The sequence below is a fragment of the Chiloscyllium plagiosum genome, chromosome 24, assembly GCF_004010195.1.
Source record: "Chiloscyllium plagiosum isolate BGI_BamShark_2017 chromosome 24, ASM401019v2, whole genome shotgun sequence".
Classification (NCBI taxonomy): Eukaryota; Metazoa; Chordata; class Chondrichthyes; order Orectolobiformes; family Hemiscylliidae; genus Chiloscyllium; species Chiloscyllium plagiosum.
The window spans coordinates 54,195,479-54,216,774 of NC_057733.1; the positions used below are offsets into that span (position 1 = coordinate 54,195,479).

Below are 21,296 nucleotides of genomic sequence, written 5' to 3' on the forward strand. Positions count from 1 at the left end.
CTTTCGTTTGGAGGAAGTGGGAGGATTGGAAAGAGAAGTTGTTCAGGGTGAGGACCAGTTCAGTCAGTCGAAGGAGGGTGTCAGTGGAAGGGTACTGGTCGGTACGGCGGGAAAGGAAGAAGTTAATGATTTGGATACATGTGTTCAAATCCCACTAGTAGCAGCTACAAAATTTATGTTAAGAGAATTTGATAAATCTAGAATGTTATGACACCGGGTTAGTTAGCCAAACCAAACCAGACTCAGTAACAATGAATTTGTAACCCTCAAAATTTCTCAGTTGTTTCTCAGCATTCTGTGTGGCTAATTGGCCAACATCGCTTCTCCTTTGACAAATTCAACATTCAGCCAGTTGCTGGATAATAACATGTTGGTGCAAAAATGCCTGCATCGACCAAACCATTTTCCTACCAATATTGATGTATTTCAGTTTCTCCTTTTGTTTATACCCTGTTACTCCATATTTGTGGGATATTATCTTCACAAAGGAAGACAAATATAATACATACTCAACTATGTATGTGGACTGCCATCTCCTTATTTTCCATGATAAATTGTCTTGTTTGGCTGTAGGGGAGCTATATTTATCTTGACTAACCTTTTTCTCTTCACATATCGGTAGGGGCTTTTAGTATTGCTTGTATGCTCCCTGCAAGCTTACACTCATACTCTACTTCTCCGCTTAATCTTTGTCTTCCTTTGAATTTAAACTCTTCCCAATCCTCTGGTCTGTTTCTTTGTTTGGCCAATTTGTATGCCTCTTCTTTGGGTTTAATATAATCTCTAATTTCCCTTGTTAGTCATGGTGGGACCGTATTTCCTACTTCATCTTTATGTCAGACTGGGATAAATAAATGTTCCATTTCTTTCCTTCGCTCTTCAACTGTTGACCATTGCCTATCTAGCATCATTCCATTAAATAACAAGGCCCAGTTTATCATAGCTACTTCAGGTCTCATACCATAGTAATTTCCTTTATTTCAGTTCAGGATACCTAGTCTCATAAACAACTGTCACTCTTCATCTTCATGAAAAACTCTGTCCTGTTATGGTCACACTTTCTTAAGAGCCCTTGCATAGTAAAATACGAACAGAATAGGTTACTCAGCCCCTCCAGCTTGTTCTGCCTAAGAGCAGCTTTATTGTCAATTATCCCTTCGTTGTTATTACAAAAACCTAGTCAAGGATGATCCATACAACTATGCTGTATACGCTCCAAGAATTCCTCCTTTATGCTGTTGACACTTACTGATCTTATTGCCGAATCAATGCGCTGATTGAAGCCACCCATATTTACAGTTGTAATTTTAATAATTGCATGCCTAATGTCCTTTTAATGCCTTGCTTAATATTGGCCCCTTGGTATTTCTAAGCTCAACCTGTATGAATTCTACTTCACTACAGCTAATATCCATTTTCACAGTGGCATTACTTTCCCTTTAAATCAGCAACTCTAGCTCACCTGCTTTTCCTTTTTGTCTGTCCTTTTTAAAAACTGAAAACTCTTATCCAGTTCCCATTCCTGGTCACCCTGCTGCCAGTTCACTGTAATCCAAACAACAACACACCTGTTTAGATCTATTTGTGTGACTAATTCATCCATTTTATTGCGAGTGTTCCATGCATTAAGGCACAAAGCCTTATGACTTGTCTCTTTAGCATTCTTTGTCCTGTTCACTGTGGCCCAGCTTGATTGAATTCTCTGCATATCACCTTTCTTATTTCCCATCTGTTTTTTTTGTTTTAATCCTTGTTTTCCTGTCATGTGTCTCCCTGTATAGGTTCCAGCCCCCTGCCATTTTAGTTTAAACCATTCTCCACTGGGTGTTGCAATTACATCCCTCAGACATCAGTTCTGGTCCTGTCCAACTTGTACTGGCTCCACCTCCTCCACAACCAGTCCCAATGCCCCAGGAATCTGAAACCCTCCCCCTTAACCCATGTCTCTAGTCACACATTCATCTGATATATCCTGTTATTTCTACTTTGACAAGCACGTGGCATTGGTAGCAGTCTGAGATTACTACCTTTTGAGGTCCTTATTTTTTTCATTTGCTTCCTAAATCTCTATATTCTGTTTGTAGAACCTCATCTCTTTTCTTGCATATATTAATGGTATTGGCGTGTATCAAGACTACTGGCTGTTCACCATCCTACTTCAGAATATTCTTTAACCACTCAAAGACAACCTTGACCCTAGCAACTGGGATGCAACATACCATCCTGGAGTTTCATATGTGACTGTCCATCCATGTACATGTAAAATAAATGCTGCCTTTCCAGACATTCTCATCTTGTGAATGAATAATTTTTCTTTAAACATTGCCATCCCAGATTTTTCTTGTATTTACTTAATTTATTACAATTATAATATCTGGTTTGCATTGAACAAGTATAAAGTATTCAATTCCTCTGTTTTTGTAGAAATTCATTGAGTTTGAAGATTCTCAAGAGCAGGAGAAGAAGGACCTTCAGATTCGCGTGGAAGTGTTGGAATCGCAGACACGACAGCTTGAACTCAAGGCAAAAAATTACGCAGACCAGAGTAAGTACGCTGAGAGTCTTGTACTGTAGTGATTATTTCGGTAGGCTAATAATCCAGACACCTGGACTAATAGTTCGGTCACGGGGACCTAAAAGTGTGTTGTATGGATTTTCAGGATGAGGTGATTTGAAAACAAGGTCAGAAATTGTGGGGAATAGAACATTCCTATGGAGCCTTTTGAACCCAACAAATTGTAATTCTAAAATAAAAATGCAAGCTTCTGGAATTAGTGTTCATAAGGTCAAATAGGATAAAATTAGTCAATGGTCTGAGTCCTTATTGAGTATTGTGCTTCTGTTAAAGGAAGATTGAAGTAGTTCTTGGATGCAGGTTTGCTGGCTGAGCTGGAAGGTTCATTTTCAGATGCTTTGTCACCATACTAGGTAATATCTTCAGTGAGCCTCCGGATGAAGCTTCTGAAATGTCTGAAAATGAACCTTCCAGCTCAGCGAGCAAGCCTACATGCAGAACCTCAACCTGAGCTACAAATCTTCTCAAACTCGCTAAGTAGTTCTTAACATACAGGTGAGCCTTGTGCTCTCCTACCCTCTATCCATTGGTAAACAAATCTTGTTTCTTCAACTAATTTTCTTCAGTCATCTTTATAACAGTTTTTTTTGTCTTATCTCGTGTTCCCCTGACAAGTATGGAGAGAATTGATTCCTTGGCATGGTTTTGTCTCTCAAGCACACTATTCTCCAATGTTTAGGTCAAATGGGCATAGTATTGCCATTGATGGTAAATGTCAGTGTGATCATGGAGCTCAATTTTGTTCTCAACTGATGTCTACATTATTTTGGGTGCTGTAATAGTTATTGGATAGTATTAAGGAAGAAGAAACCTTTGGCTTTCTTCTCCACCTCCCTCGAGCCCAGTACTACATGCTGGTCTCTGTTGAAGGTGCTCAAGTAGTGGTATTTAACCGATATTAATCAAATTTGAAGTGTTGAGGAATATTAGAAAATCGTCTAATTGTGAAGGATTGTCTAGTTATTCTTCAGAACGTATGTGCTTATGGGCTTGTTCGCAAAGTTTTGAAGAGGCCCGGCTGTCTTGTACCTATGACAGATCATGCCTGTGTGTCTCTCTGATTTAAACGGACACATATGATCACTGTACACAAGAGGCCTCAACTCTGCTGTGTATCATTAATATTCAATGGTTTTCACTGGTTAAATTCCAACTTTATATACAAATTTGAGGGTCCCTAAGCCTTAGCTCTTCCATCCAGTTGTTAAGATCTCTCATAATATTGATCTTGGAGTCTTTAAATATTGCATTGACTTCCATGTATACAAACAAGCCAGCTATTTAAAATAAATAGAGATAGAGATGTACAGCATGGAAACAGACCCTTCGGTCCAACCCGTCCATGCCGACCAGATATCCCAACCCAATCTAGTCCCACCTACCAGCACTTGGCCCATATCCCTCCAAACCCTTCCTATCCATATACCCATCCAGATGCCTTTTAAATGTTGCAATTGTACCAGCCGCCTCCACATCCTCTGGCAGCTCATTCCATACACGTACCACCCTCTGCGTGAAAAATTGCCCCTTAGGTCTCTTTTATATCTTTCCCCTCTCGCCCTAAACCTATGCCGTCTAGGCTGGACTCCCTGACCCCAGGGAACAGACTTTGTCTATTTATCCTATCCATGCCTCTCATAATTTTGTAAACCTCTATAAGGTCACCCCTCAACCTCCATGCTCCAGGCAAAACGGCCCTAGCCTGTTCAGCCTCCCCCAGTTGCTCAAATCCGCCAACCCTGGCAATCTCCTGCAATTTTACAAAATTGCAGTTAGCCTAATATCTGTAGTAGGGAAATTGATGGACTCTATAATCAAGGCTAGGATAACTGATCACCTCAATTTCAGTTAATCAGGGAGAGTCAACATTGATTCATGAAGAGTAGGTCATGCCTGACAAGCCTCAAGAAATTTTGAAAAGGTGACAAGGGTGATGGACAGAGACAAGTCGAAGGCTGACAGTTTATGTGGACTTCTAAAAGGCTTTCAATAAGTCCCACCACAAGAGACTGTTAGTTGCGGTAGAAGCCCATTGAAAGGAAGGCAAATTATTGACATGAATTGGAAATCAGTTGAGTGGAGGAAACAGAGAATTGGAATAATAGCGAAGTATTCAAATCGTTATGACATGACTCATGTTGGGGTTTCAATTATTCACTATTCATTAATGGCTTGGATAATGGCATAAAAAGTCAAATATCCAAATTTGCTTATGACACAAAATTAGACAGAATTATAGACAGTGTTGATGACAGCATAAAATTGCAACAGGAAATTGTTAGATTAGGTGAATTGGCAAAGAAGGTTGAGGGGTAATCTTACTGAAGTCCTCAAGGTATTAACAAGACAAGGTGTGTAAAGATAACAAATTTCCACTGGTTGGAGATTCTGGAACCAGGGGTCATAGTCTGAGAATTAGGATCAGACCATTCAGGAGAGATGTTAGGAAGCACTTCTTTACAGGACGTTTGACTGCCATTTGAGGAAGAGAGTTCCAATGTTAATTAATTTGTTAAATTTGAGATAGACAAGGGGAGATAATGGAGAAAGTGAGGACTGCAAACGCTGGAGATCAGAGTGGAGAGTAGGGCGCTCCTACAACAGGTTAGGCAGCATCTGAAGGGCAGGAGAATCGAGGTTTCAGCAAGAGCACTTCAGGAACCAAGGGGAGATGATGGCCTAGTGGTATTATTGCTAGTCTGTTAAACCAGGAAATCAAATAATGTTTTGGGGACTTAGGTTTGAACTGGAAGTTTTTGTTGCAAACGTTTCGTCCCCTGTCCAGGTGACATCATCAGTGCTTGGGAGCCTCCTGTGAAGCGCTTCTGTGGTGTATCCTCCGGCATTTATAGTGGCCTGTCCCTGCCGCTTCCGGTTGTCAGTTTCAGCTGTCCGCTGTAGTGGCCGGTATATTGGGTCCAGGTCTATTTGTTTGTTGATGGAGTTTGTGGATGAGTGCCAAGCTTCTAGGAATTCCCTGGCTGTTCTTTGTTTCGCTTGCCCTATAATAATAGTGTTGTCCCAGTCAAATTCATGTTGCTTGTCGTCTGCGTGTGTGGCTACTAGGGATAGCTGGTCGTGTCGTTTCGTGGCTAGTTGATGTTCGTGGATGCGGATCGTTAGCTGTCTTCCTGTTTGTCCTATATAGTGTTTAGTGCAGTCCTTGCATGGGATTTTGTACACTACATTAGTTATGCTAATGTGGGTATCGGGTCCTTCGTTCTGGTGAGTTGTTGTCTGAGGGTGGCTGTTGGTTTGTGTGCTGTTATAAGTCCTAGTGGTCGAAGTAGTCTGGCTGTCAGTTCTGAAATGCTCCTGATGTATGGTAGTGTCGCTAGTCCTTTGGGTTGCGGCATGTCCTCGTTCCATTGTCTTTCTCTTAGGCATCTGTTGATGAAATTGCGAGGATATCCGTTTTTTTTGGCGAATACCTTGTATAGGTGTTCCTCTTCCTCTTCCTCTTTTTGCAGTGTGCTGCAGTGTGTTGTGGCCCTTTTGAATAGTGTCTTGATGCAACTTCGTTTGTGTGTATTGGGGTGGTTGCTTTCATAGTTCAGGACTTGGTCTGTGTGTGTGGCTTTCCTGTATACCTTTGTGGTGAATTCTCCGTTCGGTGTTCTCTGTACCATCACGTCTAGGAATGGGAGTTGGTTGTCCTTTTCTTCCTCTGCCAAGCACTGAGGATGCCCCCTAGACGGGGGACAAAACGTTTGCAACAAAAACTCCCAGCTCGGCGAACAGAACCACAGCAACGAGCACCCGAGCTACAAATCTTCTCACAAACTTTGAACTTAGGTTTGAATCCCCTCACAGCAAATGGTGAAATTTGAATTCAATAAAATCTGGAATTAAGAACCTAATGATGGCTGAGAGTCTTTAGTCAATTGTCAGAAAAAACCATCCAGTTCTCGAAGGAAAACTGTCATCCTCACCTCGTCTGCATGTGACTCCAGACCCACAGCAATGTGGCTAACTCTGAATTGCCACCTTAAGTGACCTGGCAAACCTTTCAGCTGTATCACAAGTGCAGCTAGGGATGGGCAATAAATGCTGGCCAGTCAGTGATGCCATCATCCCAGAAATGATTTTTTTTTTAAATGTTTTTATTAAGCAAGTGTTTCAAAGGACATGAATGCAAGGCAAACAAATGGAGTTAGGGCACAGAGCTGCCCAAAATCTTATTGAATGGCCCACTCCAGTTCCTATAACTTCTAGCATAGCATTGATGTTATTTGACGAAATATAAAGTTAGATGTCTACAGCACAGGCCAAGGTCCTTTGGACCATCGACTCTGCACGAACTATTCTAATCCTGTTTTTCAGCATCCATCCTATAGCCTTGTCATTGCAAGTGTTTAGATTAGAGAGGTGCTGGAAAAGCACAGAAGGTCAGGCAGCATCAGAGGAGCAGGAAAATTGACGTTTTGGGCAAAAGCCCTTCATCATCCATCCCTGATGAATGGCTTTTGCCCGAAACGTGGATTTTCCTGCTCCCCAGATGCTGCGAGACCTGCTGTGCTTTTCCAGCACCTCTCTTATCTCAACTCAGGTTTCCAGCACCTGCAGTCCTTACTTTTGCCTTGTCATTGCAAGTGTACATATAAATACTTATTAAATATCATAAGGGTTCCTGCCTTTACCACCCTTTCAGGAAGTGAGTTCCAGATTTTGACACTCTGGATGATAAAATATTTCCTCACGTTCCCTCAAAACATTTGATTTTACAACATTGAAAATATATGGGGACCATTTGAAATGTCATAATATTGATGTGCCAATGGGCTGAGAAGTGGTAGATGGAGTTTAATTTCGATAAATACGAGGTGCTGCATTTTGGGAAAACAAATGAGAGCAGGACTTATACGCTTAACAAGGAGTGTTGCTGAACAAAGAGACCTTGGAGTGCAGGTTCATAGCTCCTTGAAAGTGGAGTCGCAGGTAGATAGGATAGTGAAGAAGGCATTTGGTATGTTTTCCTTTATTGGTCAGAGTATTGAGTACAGGAGTTGGGAGGTCATGTTGAGGCTGTACAGGACATTGGTTAGGCCACTATTGGAATACTGCATGCAATTCTGGTCTCCTTCCTATCGGAAAGATATTGTGAAACTTGTAAATTATTTCTGAACCCTTTCAAGGATATTGCCAGGGTTGGAGGATTTGAGCTATAGGGAGAGGCTGAACAGGCTGGGGCTGTTTTCACTGGAGCGTCGGAGACTGACGGGTGACTTTATAGAGGTTTACAAAATTGAGGGACATGGATAGGATAAATTGTCTTTTCCTTGGGGTTGGGGAGTCCAGGACTAGAGGGCATAGGTTTAGGATGAGAGGGGAAAGATATAAAAGAGACGTAAGGGGCAAATTTTTCACACAGGGTGGTATGTGTATTGAATGAGCTGCCAGAGGAAGTGGTGGAGGCTGGTACAATTGCAACATTTAAAAGGCATTTGGATGGATATATGAAATAGGAAGGGCTTGGAAGGATATGGGCCAAGTGCTGGCAGTTGGGACTAGATTGGGTTGGGATATCTGGTCGGCATGGACGAGTTAGACCAAAGGGTCTGCTTCTGTGCTGTACGTCTCTATGACGCAAGGTTATGGGCCTTGTGCTGGAAAATGGGACTTGTGTAGATTTAATGTAATTTTGGTGGTACAAACCTAATAGACTGGAAGGCCTCTTCTGCACTTTGATACTATGATTCTAAACCTCCTGTGCCTCACCTTAATCTATGTCCTCTGGTCATTGATCCCTCCACTAAGCAGGAAATTCCTTCCTGTTTATTTGAGTTATGCCCCTTTGTAATTGGCTCAGTCATATCACCTATCCATGTCCTCTGCTCTTAAGAAATCAATCCCAGTCTATCCAATTCTTCTTCATAACAAACTCTTCAGTCCAGGCATTCTGGTAAATCTCTGCGCTCTCCAATGCAATCACATCCCTCCTGTAATGCGGATTCTAGAACCTCAAGCAATACTGTAGTTGCGGCCTAACCAACTTTTCAGATAGTTCCAGCATAAAGTCCCTGTCGTTTTATAAGTTATAGTTTAAAGAGAAAAGCGTGGATATTACATGTATGGTTCATTTGTTGTTCAGATATAAATGTACTTTTGTAATGCACATATAAATCACAAAATAAAAAGTAAATCCCAATTAAATGATTTGTTTCTTCCTCAAAGTACTAAAAACATGTTAATTGATGAGAACCTGTAAATTTGTTGTACTTATGTAAAATTTTGCATACAAAAATAGGGGGAGTGATTAACTACTGTCCAAGTTATTCAGGAAGGTACATCCAAGCACAGATTCGGTGATTTTATCAGGAGAAATGTGAGGTTCTCGATTTTAAGATGAAGGAAAGGAATATGTATTAAATGGTAAAACTTCAGAGTAATGAAGAAATGCTTAATAACAAGAATTTTCCAGTGTCAGCTTTGCCTTAAGTGACAGCATTCTTGTTTCTGGGTTAAACTCTGACTCCTGAGACCTGAGCACATGATGTGTGTTGACACCACAGTGTAGTGTTGAGAGAAATTCCATCCTCAGAGGACGCATTAAACCAAGATATTATCTGGCTGTAATGAATATCACTAAAACCTCATTTTGTTTGATTATTTATTTGGTTTTGTGGGAGCATGCTATGGACAAATTGGCTGTTTCATTTGCAACATTGCAACTGTGACAGCATTTAAGACAATAGATAAAGATGGAGAAAAAAAACAACAAATGTACTACTTTTATTGATAACTTGAGGCATAAATTTCATGGTCACAAAGAGAATTGGTTGGTGGAATGCCCTTTCAGAAATTGTATGGTGATGAGTTTATAATAACTTTTAAAAATAAATTGAATAAGTATTGGGGGGACAAAGAAGGAAATGGGATGAAATGGGCTTCTTTCAGAGAACAGGTGCACTGTGCTGTAGAAGAGAATGATTATATATTTGCATGTACATGCGATGTTACCCAGCTGAAGCTATTTTCTTGAAACCAGGAAAGGGGATAATTTAAGCAGCTGTATTCTGACACTGCAACTCTAAGTGCGAATTGTAACCATAACAACACATTAAATAGATGCGGTAAAGCTTCTAATCTTTCATAGCAGAAGGATCACAAAGAGAACTGAATCCTAAACTTGAAGGGTCATCCTGGCTTAGCTGTGACTAAGACGAGAGCTTCCAAAGTTCTGGGTTTAAGTCTGCTCCAGGCTTGTGCACAAAAATCAAGGCTGACGCTCCAATGCAATACTATGGGAGTGTTGCACTGTCAAATGTACTGCCTTTTGATGAGCTTGGCTACATGTAAAGCTTTACTGGCATTATGAGTAGGCACAAGTCAGAACTATGATGGAATATTCCCACTTTGATTGGCAGCTCCAATACTAAGAAACCTGACACTATCCAGGACAAACCAGGCTGCTTGATTGACAATGCATCCACGAACCCTCAGCCACTCCTACACCAAAGCTGAGTAGCAGCAATGTGTGCTATCTACAAAATACACTGCAGATATTCATCTAAGATCCTTTGTACGTACTCTCCAAACTCTCAATTAATTCTATCTATAAGGACATGGAAACCCCACCACCTGCAGATTTCCCCCCAAACCCCACTCCATCGTTGTCACTGGATAGATATCCTGGAATTTTTACCAACAGTGAATGGACTGCAGTCATTAAAGTCAGCAGCTCAGCATCACCAAGGGCAACTCGGGGCAGGTAATAAATGCTGGCTTAGCCAGCGACTCCCACATCCCACAAATAATTTTTTGTTTTAAATTGTTTTGTGAAGAATAGTGCCCATGTCTTAGCCAAATTTTGTCATTCAATCAGTATCACATGAGAACAAATTGTCTCATTCATTATCACATCACTGGGTGGAAGCTTTTGTGCAGGTTGGCTACTGCATTTCGTATGTGAGAAGAGTGATGACACTTATTAAATTACTTATTGACTGGAAACTACTCTGTGGCATGTGGTTGTGGAAAAAGCAATAGCAGTTCTACTGTTTGTGTTTTTCTTTGTAGAGAACATTGAGTCTTTTAGGCCCAGTGCCTTTTGCTGGCTTTTTAAAGAGCTAGCCAGTTAGACCCATGCCTCTGCTCTTTATTTTCTAGCTATATATGAATTATTTTCTGTAAAATAATATTGAATGTGTTTCAGTAACTTTAAAGCAGTGCATTTCAGCTGGCAAAGCTTGCTAGGCTGTGTTAAAGAAAGATATATTCACTGCTGTCATTTTTTTGCTAATTACCTTGAACCTGTTTACCTCAGCACATGGTTCCTGTTTTTGTTTATTCTGTCAAAACTTGTAATTTTAAATACCTCTTAAATCTCCAGTAGCTACCCAAGTGGATATATGGAGTTAATTTCACAGATCAACAATGATCTAAAAATGAATGACAAAGTAGTCAAGAATGGCTATTTGGCATCCTCCTGTTCCTCCTGCTGTGAGGAGGACAATCTTGGCTTCTCGAGTCTCTCCACATAACCGAAAGGCCTCATCATTGGTTTCATTCCAGTAACTCTGTAGTCCCTCTCCAAGGGCTTGACATCCTTTCTAAAGTGTGACACCCATAATTGGATGTCGTGCCAACTGATGCCTCACCAGTAATTTATAGAGGCTTAGTACAACTCACATGCTTGTATATCTATGCTTCTATATTTATAAAGGCAAGAACTTGAAAGCTTTGTGAAGAATTAACACAATATAACATTTCCTCAGATTTTTACATCATATTTGCAAGCAGCCCACCTCATGCCATGGAAATCATGTTGCACTTTTTGTTTGGTTTCCACTCTTTCTCATAGCATCTGCCATACTTGCTAAACACATCACTTAAGAGGTCAGCTTCACTTTAAACCGAACTGATGTGAAACAAGACCTAAGTTTTTTTGATTCTCCTCTCAAGCTTTATTATTAGGCTGTACATTAAGCATTTTCTCCCATGTTTTTGCCATTATGTGACAGACATCAGTCACCAAACTCCTATGTTCTGCAATATTGTTCCTAAAACCTCTTCTAAACACCTCAGCTTTCCAGCAAGATCACTGAATAGCAATCTGCCGCTGAATTGACTTTTCTAATTTCGGATCATAGAAGTTAACTGCAGCATTTTAAAAATTATGTCAGTTGAAATAATAAGGAGCATTACCATGGGAGTTATCTCAACTGAGCTCAGTGGCTGGATGTCTGGTTTGTGATGTTAGTGATGCCAACAGCATGGGTTTGATTTGTGCACTCACTCAGGTCACTGTGAAGTTCCCACCTTCTCAAATTGTCCCTTGCTTGAGTCATTGTGATTCTCTGGTTAAACTCTCAAGCAGTCATCTCTCCGAAGGGAAAACAGCCCAAAGCTCTCTGGGACTTCAACAACTTCACCTTTTTATGTAATTTAGAATGTTGGAAATTGCCAGAAAAACTCAGCAGGACTGACTACATCTGTGAAATCAAAGTTACCATTTTGCGTTTAGTGACCCTTCTTCAGAACTGTTCCAAACAGACACTTCTGAAAAAGAGTCACTGGACCCAAAATGTTAACTGTTTTCTGTCCACAGATGTTGTGAGACCTGAGCTTTTCTAGTAATTTCAATTTCTGTTTAAAATATAATGGTTAGTTTCTCTATATGACTCCATGTTCTGTATGGGAGTACAATCTAAAATTAGAATTAGATTTTAGTAGTGCTTGGGGAAAGTTTAGTAAGATTTGAGGAAAATTTGTTTTGCAAAGAATTATAATGAAAGAAAGTGCGAATATGTTAAAATCTTCCAGTGTGTACAGTTACATATTTCTTCCCAGAGATGTGTTGTTCTTGTGTCTTGAAGACATCTGTGTACTGTAATTACATTTTCTCAAGAATTAAAAATAAAAGCAGAAAATATTGGTAATACTAAGCAGATCTGGCAGTTCCTGTGAGGAAAAAACAAGTAATCGACCTGAAAAGTTAACTGTTTTCCTTTTCTCCCCTCTTTTTACCAGATCTGAATATTTCCAGCATTTTCTGTTTTTATTTCAGATTTTCAGTGTTTGTAGTATTTTGCTGTCAAGAATTAAATTATTTAGTCAGTGTTTCTGATACTTTTGTTCCAATTCTTCTCAGGAATAACAATACTCATAACCCAAGCTTGTGCTAATTGGTCTCAGTCAGCAACAACCCCAAGGTAAATCTCCAGCATTTGTCTTGAGCAGAGCTAGAAAAAATTTAATTTTAAAAAATGTTTCTCTAGTTTCTTAGCAGATCCAGCAACCCAACGTTGGGGTTACATTTTTAATAATGATTGCATTATTGTCCAATGTCTCTTCTTTCCCACAACCCAACTTTTAATTCAGTTTTTAATTAGCTCTGGAAGATAAAAATTCAAATTTTGTCTGATAGCTATTTAAGGCAAAGGATCCAAGGCTATTTAAAAAAAACTCATCGATTCAAAAACTACTGCTGATTGACATGCTTGTTATTATGGTCACACCAGGATCAGGTCACTTGATGTTTAATCGTGCATGTCAGCTCCAGTTTGGATCGGACCAGGTTGCTGAAGTATATTAAGAAGGAGACTATAATCTAGAGCAGTTTAAACATAAGAAATTATGAATTAATGAGCACTCTGTTTTAAATGAACAGTTATTGCATGTCGGTTTGCAACACTTTTTTCAGCTGCAGTCAGAGGAGAGTATATTGCAATGCACATAATCTGCCCTCAAGGGCTTTCCTATTACCAGCTGGGCCACACAAATACCCACTGATCAATTGAAAATTGGAGTCACTTTGGCCCTTGAGTCATGTAAAAGTACACAGCAGGTGTTTGAAGTCACTTCATGTACTTAAATGATTTATACTTTTTAAAAACAACAAAGATTGTTGTCATCGGCAATCACTTGCTAACAAATGTGATTGTCCAGCCAGGAATTTTGTGTTAGTTGTCATTGGTTCTGTGGTGTCTTGCGTGGCTGATGAACCTGATCCAAGAGCTGCATCTCCAACCATACATTTATTGGGGGGGTGGAATTAGTCCTTGACCTTGAGATCATTGGCATTCCTTTCTCTAGTTCCTTTTTAGTACTGCCTCTTGCCACCGTTTTTCTCAAAAACTTGTGTTCGTTCATATAAGAGTTTTCTTCACGGTTTCTTCTGAACAAGGATCTCCCATGCATTGATGTCTATGCTGCATTTCTTGTGGGAAAGCTTCAGGGAGTATTTAAAATGCTTCCTTTGTCGTCGCGTTTGAGTGGCTTCCTTGAGCAGTACGAAGCTTGGCAGTCTAAGCCCAAGCAGAGTTAGTTTTGGATGATCATGGTTTCGATGCTGGTGCTGTTAGCTGCTCCAAGAATGCTGATGTTAGTAGGCCTGTCCGCCCAGCTGATGCAGAAAATCTGTCTCAAACAGCATTGATGGCACTTATCAAGTATATTGAGGTGGCTCTGTACCTAGTCTGAGTTTTTGTGCCTTATAGAAGATTGCACCCTGAACTGTATGGTTTCAAAGAGACATTCGTTTTCTTAAAACTGATCACTGATTCAAAAAGGTTTCTCAAAGTTAATAACAACAATCAAGTAATTTGGCAAGATTTCAAATTAATGCATGTTAAATTTTGTTGTTAAAATGTGAAAGCTCGTGCCTCCAAGTAAACCTGTTGGACGGCAACCTGATGTTGTATGATTTTTAACTTTGTCCAACACTGGCACCTCCAAATCACAACTCGAGGGTGGGCACTGCAATGACGAGCCTTTAGTATTTTTTTAAGAATGTTTTTAGATTAGATTCCTTACAGTATGGAAACAGGCCCTTTGGTTTTGGCACAGATGGTAAAGATAATTACAACATGCTGGAGCTCAGTGTCCTGATCTAACTTCAACGAATTTCCCTTTGACAGATTTATCAATCTGAAACGGTTTTGATAAAGACCTCACCCTAATTTTAACTGTCAATCTTGCCCCATTACCCCTTTAGTCACAATATAAATCGCTGTATTGAATAATGTGATACAATAAAATCTCAAAGCAAACCAACTGCTCATGATTTTAAGTTTCCTTAAATGGCTGTGGGTTTCTGTCCTCAAAGCATTTATGTTGTCCTGCTTTGCATATCTACCTCTAAGAAAAGGAAAAATGATTTGCAGGGGAGTTTTTCAGCTGATTTAACTTTTTAAAAACTTATTTTTTAACACAATTTGTAAATGTGATCATATGGATATCTATTGAGCTGTTTTGTGTATGGTATGATACATCATCTCCCATTGAAAAGCCATTTGTATACTTCTGCTTGCTCAGTTTGTACTTTGGAAGGCCATTTCCTGTGTACCAGCTCTCATAGTTTACATGTCCAAATGCAGGTCCTTTAGTCCATCAGCCGAAACATCTGATAGGTGTGTATTAAGATAACATAATAAGAGAACCAGGGAGCTAGTTTCTTGAATTTAAACACTTAGTGAATTGTATTTTTGTTAGAGGAATCGGTGTTAGTAAGGTTCTTTACTTTTCACCACTGCAAATGATTTGCTTCAACTTTTCTTCCCTGTCCTCTTCACCCTCACCTCTAGCAACTAACATAAGGAGGTCATGAACATCTCTATAAGGTTGATATAATCCAGTCAGTTGCCTCTACTGCATTCTTCCTTCTATTGACCCCTTCCAGCCAAACTTCCTTTAATACTCACTTTGCCCTAGCCCAGAACTCTCATGTTTGTTTAGCTTCCCTCTTAATCCTTTCTCTGACCTCATCTCATCAATAAGACACACCACCTATTTCTTCACACTTATTCCCACTAAACTAATCGTGCAACTTCTCAGCAGATACTGTAAACCAATCTCTTTCTCCTCTAAAGTCTGTTGTATTTTTGCTGTGCTCCTCAATTTAAAACAACTCTTGACTACATCCTTCTTGCAATCTCCCATTCTGTCTTCAAGCTCCATTTTTTTCCAAAGTTACTGAACACGCTGTATCTCCCAAATCAGTTCTTTTCGTTGATAGGAAGGATTTAAACATAGATGTTCTATCAGGCTCCTGCCCTGCTGCAATACTGAAATGATTCTTTTTCAGTCTCAGATGAGATCCTGTATGATTGTAACATAGGAAAACTTTCCTTATTCTTCTTGATCTGTCTGTAATACTTGGTATGGTTGGCTACACTGTACTCCTCCAATGTCTCTACACTGTAATCCATTGAGATGTAACTGCTTTCATATGATTCCATTCTTATCTAGCTTAATTTTTATTTTCTAATCAACCTGTCCAGAGATGTTATTAAACACCTCTAGAGCTGGTAGAACTTGAACTTTGATTCTCTCACTTCAGGGGCAAGGGCAATACCACTTCACCTTGTCCAGCTAATCATCATCAGTGAATCATTTACAAAGGTTTCTCTTCCGACTCCCACGTGGTTAACTGTTGTGTTCCCAAAGATCTGACCTTGGCTCTTTCCTGTTCCTCGTTTTGCCACTTGACAAAGTTTATCTCGGGACAGCGTTAGTTTTCATATGCATGCTGATGATACACAGCTCTACCTCTTGTATTACCTCACACAAGCTCTGCACTGCTGTTAAATTATAAGACTGCTTTTCTGGCATCCCATATTGGATGAGTTGAAATTTGTTCAGTTAAACATCAGGAAAATTTAAGTCTTTATTTTCCATCCCCACACCAAACTCTAAGTTAATAACTCTATCCCTCTGATGGAACAGTTGCAGAGTGTTCTGAAGGGGGAGGGTAAACAGCTAGAGGTCCATGTTGGGACCAGTGAATAGAGAAATGAGGTCCTGCAAGCAGACTTTAGGGATTCAGTAGGAAATTGAAAAGCAGACTTTCAGACTCCTTTCTGTATTCCTCCAGGAAAATCAAACAGATAAACTTTTGGCTGGTGAGATGGTAGAGGAGTGAGACTTTAGATTCCTGAGGTATTGGGACCATTTCTGGGGGAAGTTTGGACCTGCATATGTTGGACAGGCTACATCTAAAAAGGAAAATGACCAACAGCTTCACTGGTAGATTTGCTAATGCTTTTGTGGTGGATTTAAAATGGATTGGGAGGGTGATTGGTTCTTACAAGTAGTTCAGAGGGGAGAGAAACCGAGATGGAATTAGAAATCAGAACAAAAGTGCATGAGTCTGGATGGCAGTGGAAATACAGACTGGAAAGCAAAAAGTGAGTTTTGCAAGTTTGCTATACATTTTAATGCAAGGACCCCAAAGAATAAGGTATATGAGCTGAGGGCATAGATAGGCATACAGGCATGTGTTATAATAGCTATGACCGAGACTTGCTGAAAGATGGGTAGAATTGGCATCTTGACAATCTTGCTGATGGGATATTCAGGTGAGATAAAGATTGGAATAGAAGAGGAAGGACTGGGTTGCAATATTGATCAATGAGTCTATTCTGGCAGTGAGAAAGGATGGTGTCTTAGGAGGACCACCAAACGAGGCCATATAGGTAGAAGTGAAAAGCATAAAAACGTGTTGGATCCATACTGTTCACCTCAGAAAAGAGCATATCCCAGTAAGGACCATAGAGGTAATGTGTGTGTGGACTATTCAGAAGTGTAGTCCCTGAAAAGTACTGAAAGTCAGAGGGATCTTGGTGTCCATATCCGTATGTCTCTGAAGATATCAGGACAAATGGATAGGAAAGCATAGGGGTACTTGCCTTTATGAGCCAAGATAAAGAATGCAAAAACAAGGAGGTTATGCTGGAACTAAAACAGAAATTGCTGGAAACGCTCAACAGCATGTGGAGTGAAATCAAGAGTTAAGTTTCAGGCCCAGTGACCTTCCTCAGAACAGAAGGTTATAATGCATAAAATGCTAATTAGGCCTCAGGTAGAATACTGTGTGCATTTCTGATCATCACATTATAGAAAGGATGTAATCGGGCTGGAGGCTGCAGAGGAGATTTACTGGGATGCTGTGTAGGCGAGAGGGTCTGAGCTGTGAGGCAAGATTGGATAGGCTAGGGTGTGTTTTCCTTGGAATGGTAAAGGTTGCAAGGGAACCCTGAAGAGCTGTATAAGATTGAGTGGGCAATGATAGGGTGGATAAGAAGGCACTTTACTCACTAGTAGAGGGTGAATGACAAAGGGCATTGATGTCAGGTAAGAGGTAGAAGGATTAGAGGAGAGTTGGGATTTCCACTATCACTACCCACCCAGTGTAGTGGGAGTCTAGAACTTAGTGCTTGAAGGGAGTTGAGTCAGAAACTCAGGTAACATTTAAGCAGTAGTTGGATATTCATTTTAGTTACCATAGCTTTGGGATAAAAAAATGGATTTGTGTAGTTCGATCTTTGACCACATGGACATTAAGGGTTGAATGACTTCTTTTGTGCTGTGAGCACAGATGGCTCTCTCTCCCTGGTGATAACTGAAGCCAGTCTGTTCACAACCTTGGTGTTATATTTGATCCTAAGATGAGAATCCAACTTCTACTTTTGCCATCTTTGTAACATTGTCTCACTTTTCCTATCTCAACTCATCTGTTGCTGAAACGCTGATTATTGCATTTGTTACCTCCAGACAGAACCAATACTGGCTGGTCTTCCACATTTTACCCACTATAATCTTGAGATCATTCAAAACCTGACTACCTTGACTTAACTCTTAGCAAGTCACATTTCTTTATCTCCACTGTGCCCTCTGAACTACATTTGACTCCTCATCAACTAACATCTTGATTTTAGATTATTATCTTTGTTTCACATCATTCCACGTCCTTGCCTCTCCATTTTTCTGTAATCTCCTCCATCCCTCTGAGATATCTGTGCTTAGGCTACATCTAACCTTAAAATCCAGAGTTAATTGTTTATTGATGTATAAGTTGATTGCTTTTCTACTGTTGCTATCAATCAGCCAGATAGAAACCAGATTATTCTGTTGTTTATTAAACCTTTAGATGTAGCTCTAATTTAGGGATAGATGTCCATTGTGATACATTCAATAAAGAAAAGGAATTTTCTCATGTCATTTATTTCCTTAATACTACTGAGAAATCAGCAATGGTAATCAGTCAAGTGTGGGCAATATGTTTCATCAACCATGATGAAGATAGTTTGCTTCTGGCATTTGTCATGTTGGTTTCCACTGGCCATTGATAGTTTGGAAGAACTGGAGGAAGGAAAACTGACCACAAATTAATGCTAGTTTCACGTTATCTTCAAAGGTAATTTTAGTTGACTTGTGAAAACCTCAAGTTTTGATGGATAAAATTCTCTTTGTATGGGTTAGTGTGTTCTGAACCACTCAGAAATCAGTTCTCTTTATTTTAGCAAAGTAAGGACCAGGAGAAAGTGAGAATTGCAGATGCTGGAGATCAGAGTCAAAGTGTGGTGCTGGAAAAGTACAGCATTTAATGTCCAACTCTCATTACAGGAAGCAGCCAACATATTATTGTTGGTCTAGAATCGCATGTAGGCCAGAACAGGTAAGAACAGCATATTTCCTTCCCAAAAGGACATGGGTGAACCAGATATAGTTTTTATTTCATCAATCAATGGACATGTCTTAATTCTAGGTTTTTTAAAACTGAATTCAAATTCAGTATTGACATCATCTGACCCAAGTTTGAACCCTGATCTCCACAATATTACTTCAGTCTCTGGATTAATAGTCTCACAATAATACTGGCAGGCCATCACCTTCGCCACCTACTGAAAACAGGAAAAAGTAGCAAATGGATTTGTATTGAAATCAAAGGTGAAGTCGTCCACTTCAGACTCAAGCACAGGACATAGTACTTTTCAAATGGCAAAAAGATAGAAACAATTGAAGTCTTAGTGAGTTTGGGAAGATTTGTAGCTCAGGTTGAGGTTCTGGATGTAGGTTTGCTCGCTGAGCTGGAAGGTTCGTTTTCAGACGTTTTGTCACCAATCTAGGTAACATTTCAAGTGTTCCTCTGGACAAAGCCTTTTAACTGAATCCTCTTATTAAGATGGCTTTTTCAGTGTCTGTTAAGGGTCGGTCAGATAAGTTTTTTTTTAATCCACTTCTGTGTTGTCAGTGTTGTTACTTTGTGTATGTTTGTCTAATTATTTTTGCAGGTCGAGCTTTTTCATTTTCTGTGTTTGTCGCTGTCTAATATCTATGGTTTGTTGTACTGTGTCTGTCCATTCATGGTCTGTTGCATGAGTGAGTAAAGATTTTTGGTGCAAAATATCCCAGTTGTATTTATGGAGTCTGTTGGGGGCATCATTAATCATTACTGTAAGCATTCTGTGGCAGTTTTGCTTTGCTATTCTTTTGACGAGTGGGTTGTTGAGGGGAGGTTTGTATTTAAGATACTTAGGTAGTATGTGTTTTCTTAGGCATTTGGGCAGGAAGTACAGCTGTTCGTGGGTGGCACTCTTTCAGATGGCATTCATTTCCCATTTTTTTGGGCTGGTTTTAGCGTATTGTGCCCATTGGGATTAGCGAGTTTTGAGAATTTGTAGCTCAGGTGGAGGTTCTGGATGTAGGTTTGCTCGCTGCGCTGGACATTTTTGGACATTTCGCCACCATCCTAGGTAACGTCTTCAGTAAGCCTCCGAACAAAGCTTCGTATGGAGGCTCACTGAAGATGTTACCTAATATCACCATATTAGATAACATCTTCAGTGAGCCTCCATACGAAACGTCTGAAAATGAACCTTCCAGCTCAGCGAGCAAACCTACATCCACAATTGAAGTCTGTAGAGATAAAGGGGTTCAATTATATGTATCTTTTAAATGTCATGAATAAGTAGGAGATGTTGGTACAGTGGTGATGTCACTAAATTAGTAATCCAGAAGTTCGGGTTCATAGAATCCCTATAGTGTGGAAACAGGCCATTTGTCCCAACAAGTCCACACCAACCCACCGACGAGTATCCCATCCTGCCCCTTCCCCTATCCTATTACTCTGAATTTGTCCTGACTAATGCACCCAACCTATATGTCCCTGCAAACTATGGACAATTTAGCATGGCCAATTCACTTAACCTGCACATCTTTGCACTGTGGGAGGAAACTGGAGTACCCAGAGGAAATCCACGCAGACATGGGGGGAAAAGTGTTCAAGCTCCACGTGGACAGTAATCCAAGGCCAGAATCAAACTGGGGTCCCTGGCGCTAAGACTGAGCCACATATGGATTCAAATCTCATTGCAGCATCTGATTGATTAATTGAATTTAAATTCCATCAGAAATTAAAATAATATTCTTATAATGATGACCATTAAACTAACAATTGATTGTTGTTAAAAGCCCATGTGGTTCACTAATGTCCTAGTAGCAAGGAGATCTGCCTTTACCCGGTCTGGCTCATATGTGACTCCAGATTCTCAACAATGTAGCCGACTCAGTTCGAACACAAGAGAGGATTGGCAACAAATGTCAGCCTTGCCAGCAATGCCTGTAATCCCGTGCAAGAATAAAGAAATACAGTACAAAAAGGCAAACAGAATAATGATCTGTACATTCAGAGGAATACAACACCAGATGGCAAAATATATGTCTCAGCTACAGTTTACAATACATTGCTTATATCAATCTGGAATACGTAATTATACATTTGCAAAGATATATTAGCCTTGAAGAGATTATAGTGTAGATGTACCAGAATGAAAACTTCTATAGAGTTCAATATTTTGTGAATGAAATTAGGAAACACACAAAGCTTGTTAGAGTTTAAGAACAATCTTCCACAAATATTAAATGATGCGAGATTAATTGTTCATGTTAAATCTGACGCTGATATATTTTTTTTAATAGCCAAAACATCTTGGAGCAG

General features: G+C 39.9%; 1 protein-coding gene across 5 annotated transcripts in view; it reads left to right on the top strand.

The window, feature by feature from the left end:
- Window positions 1–21,296, top strand: part of spag9b (sperm associated antigen 9b) — a 293,766-nt gene that overhangs the window by 79,783 nt on the left and 192,687 nt on the right. For all 5 annotated transcript variants that reach the window (XM_043715172.1, XM_043715174.1, XM_043715173.1 and 2 more), the window contains exon 2: window positions 2,425–2,545. In XM_043715172.1, coding sequence (XP_043571107.1) covers window positions 2,425–2,545 — 121 coding nt within the window. The remainder of the gene's footprint in view (window positions 1–2,424; window positions 2,546–21,296) is intronic.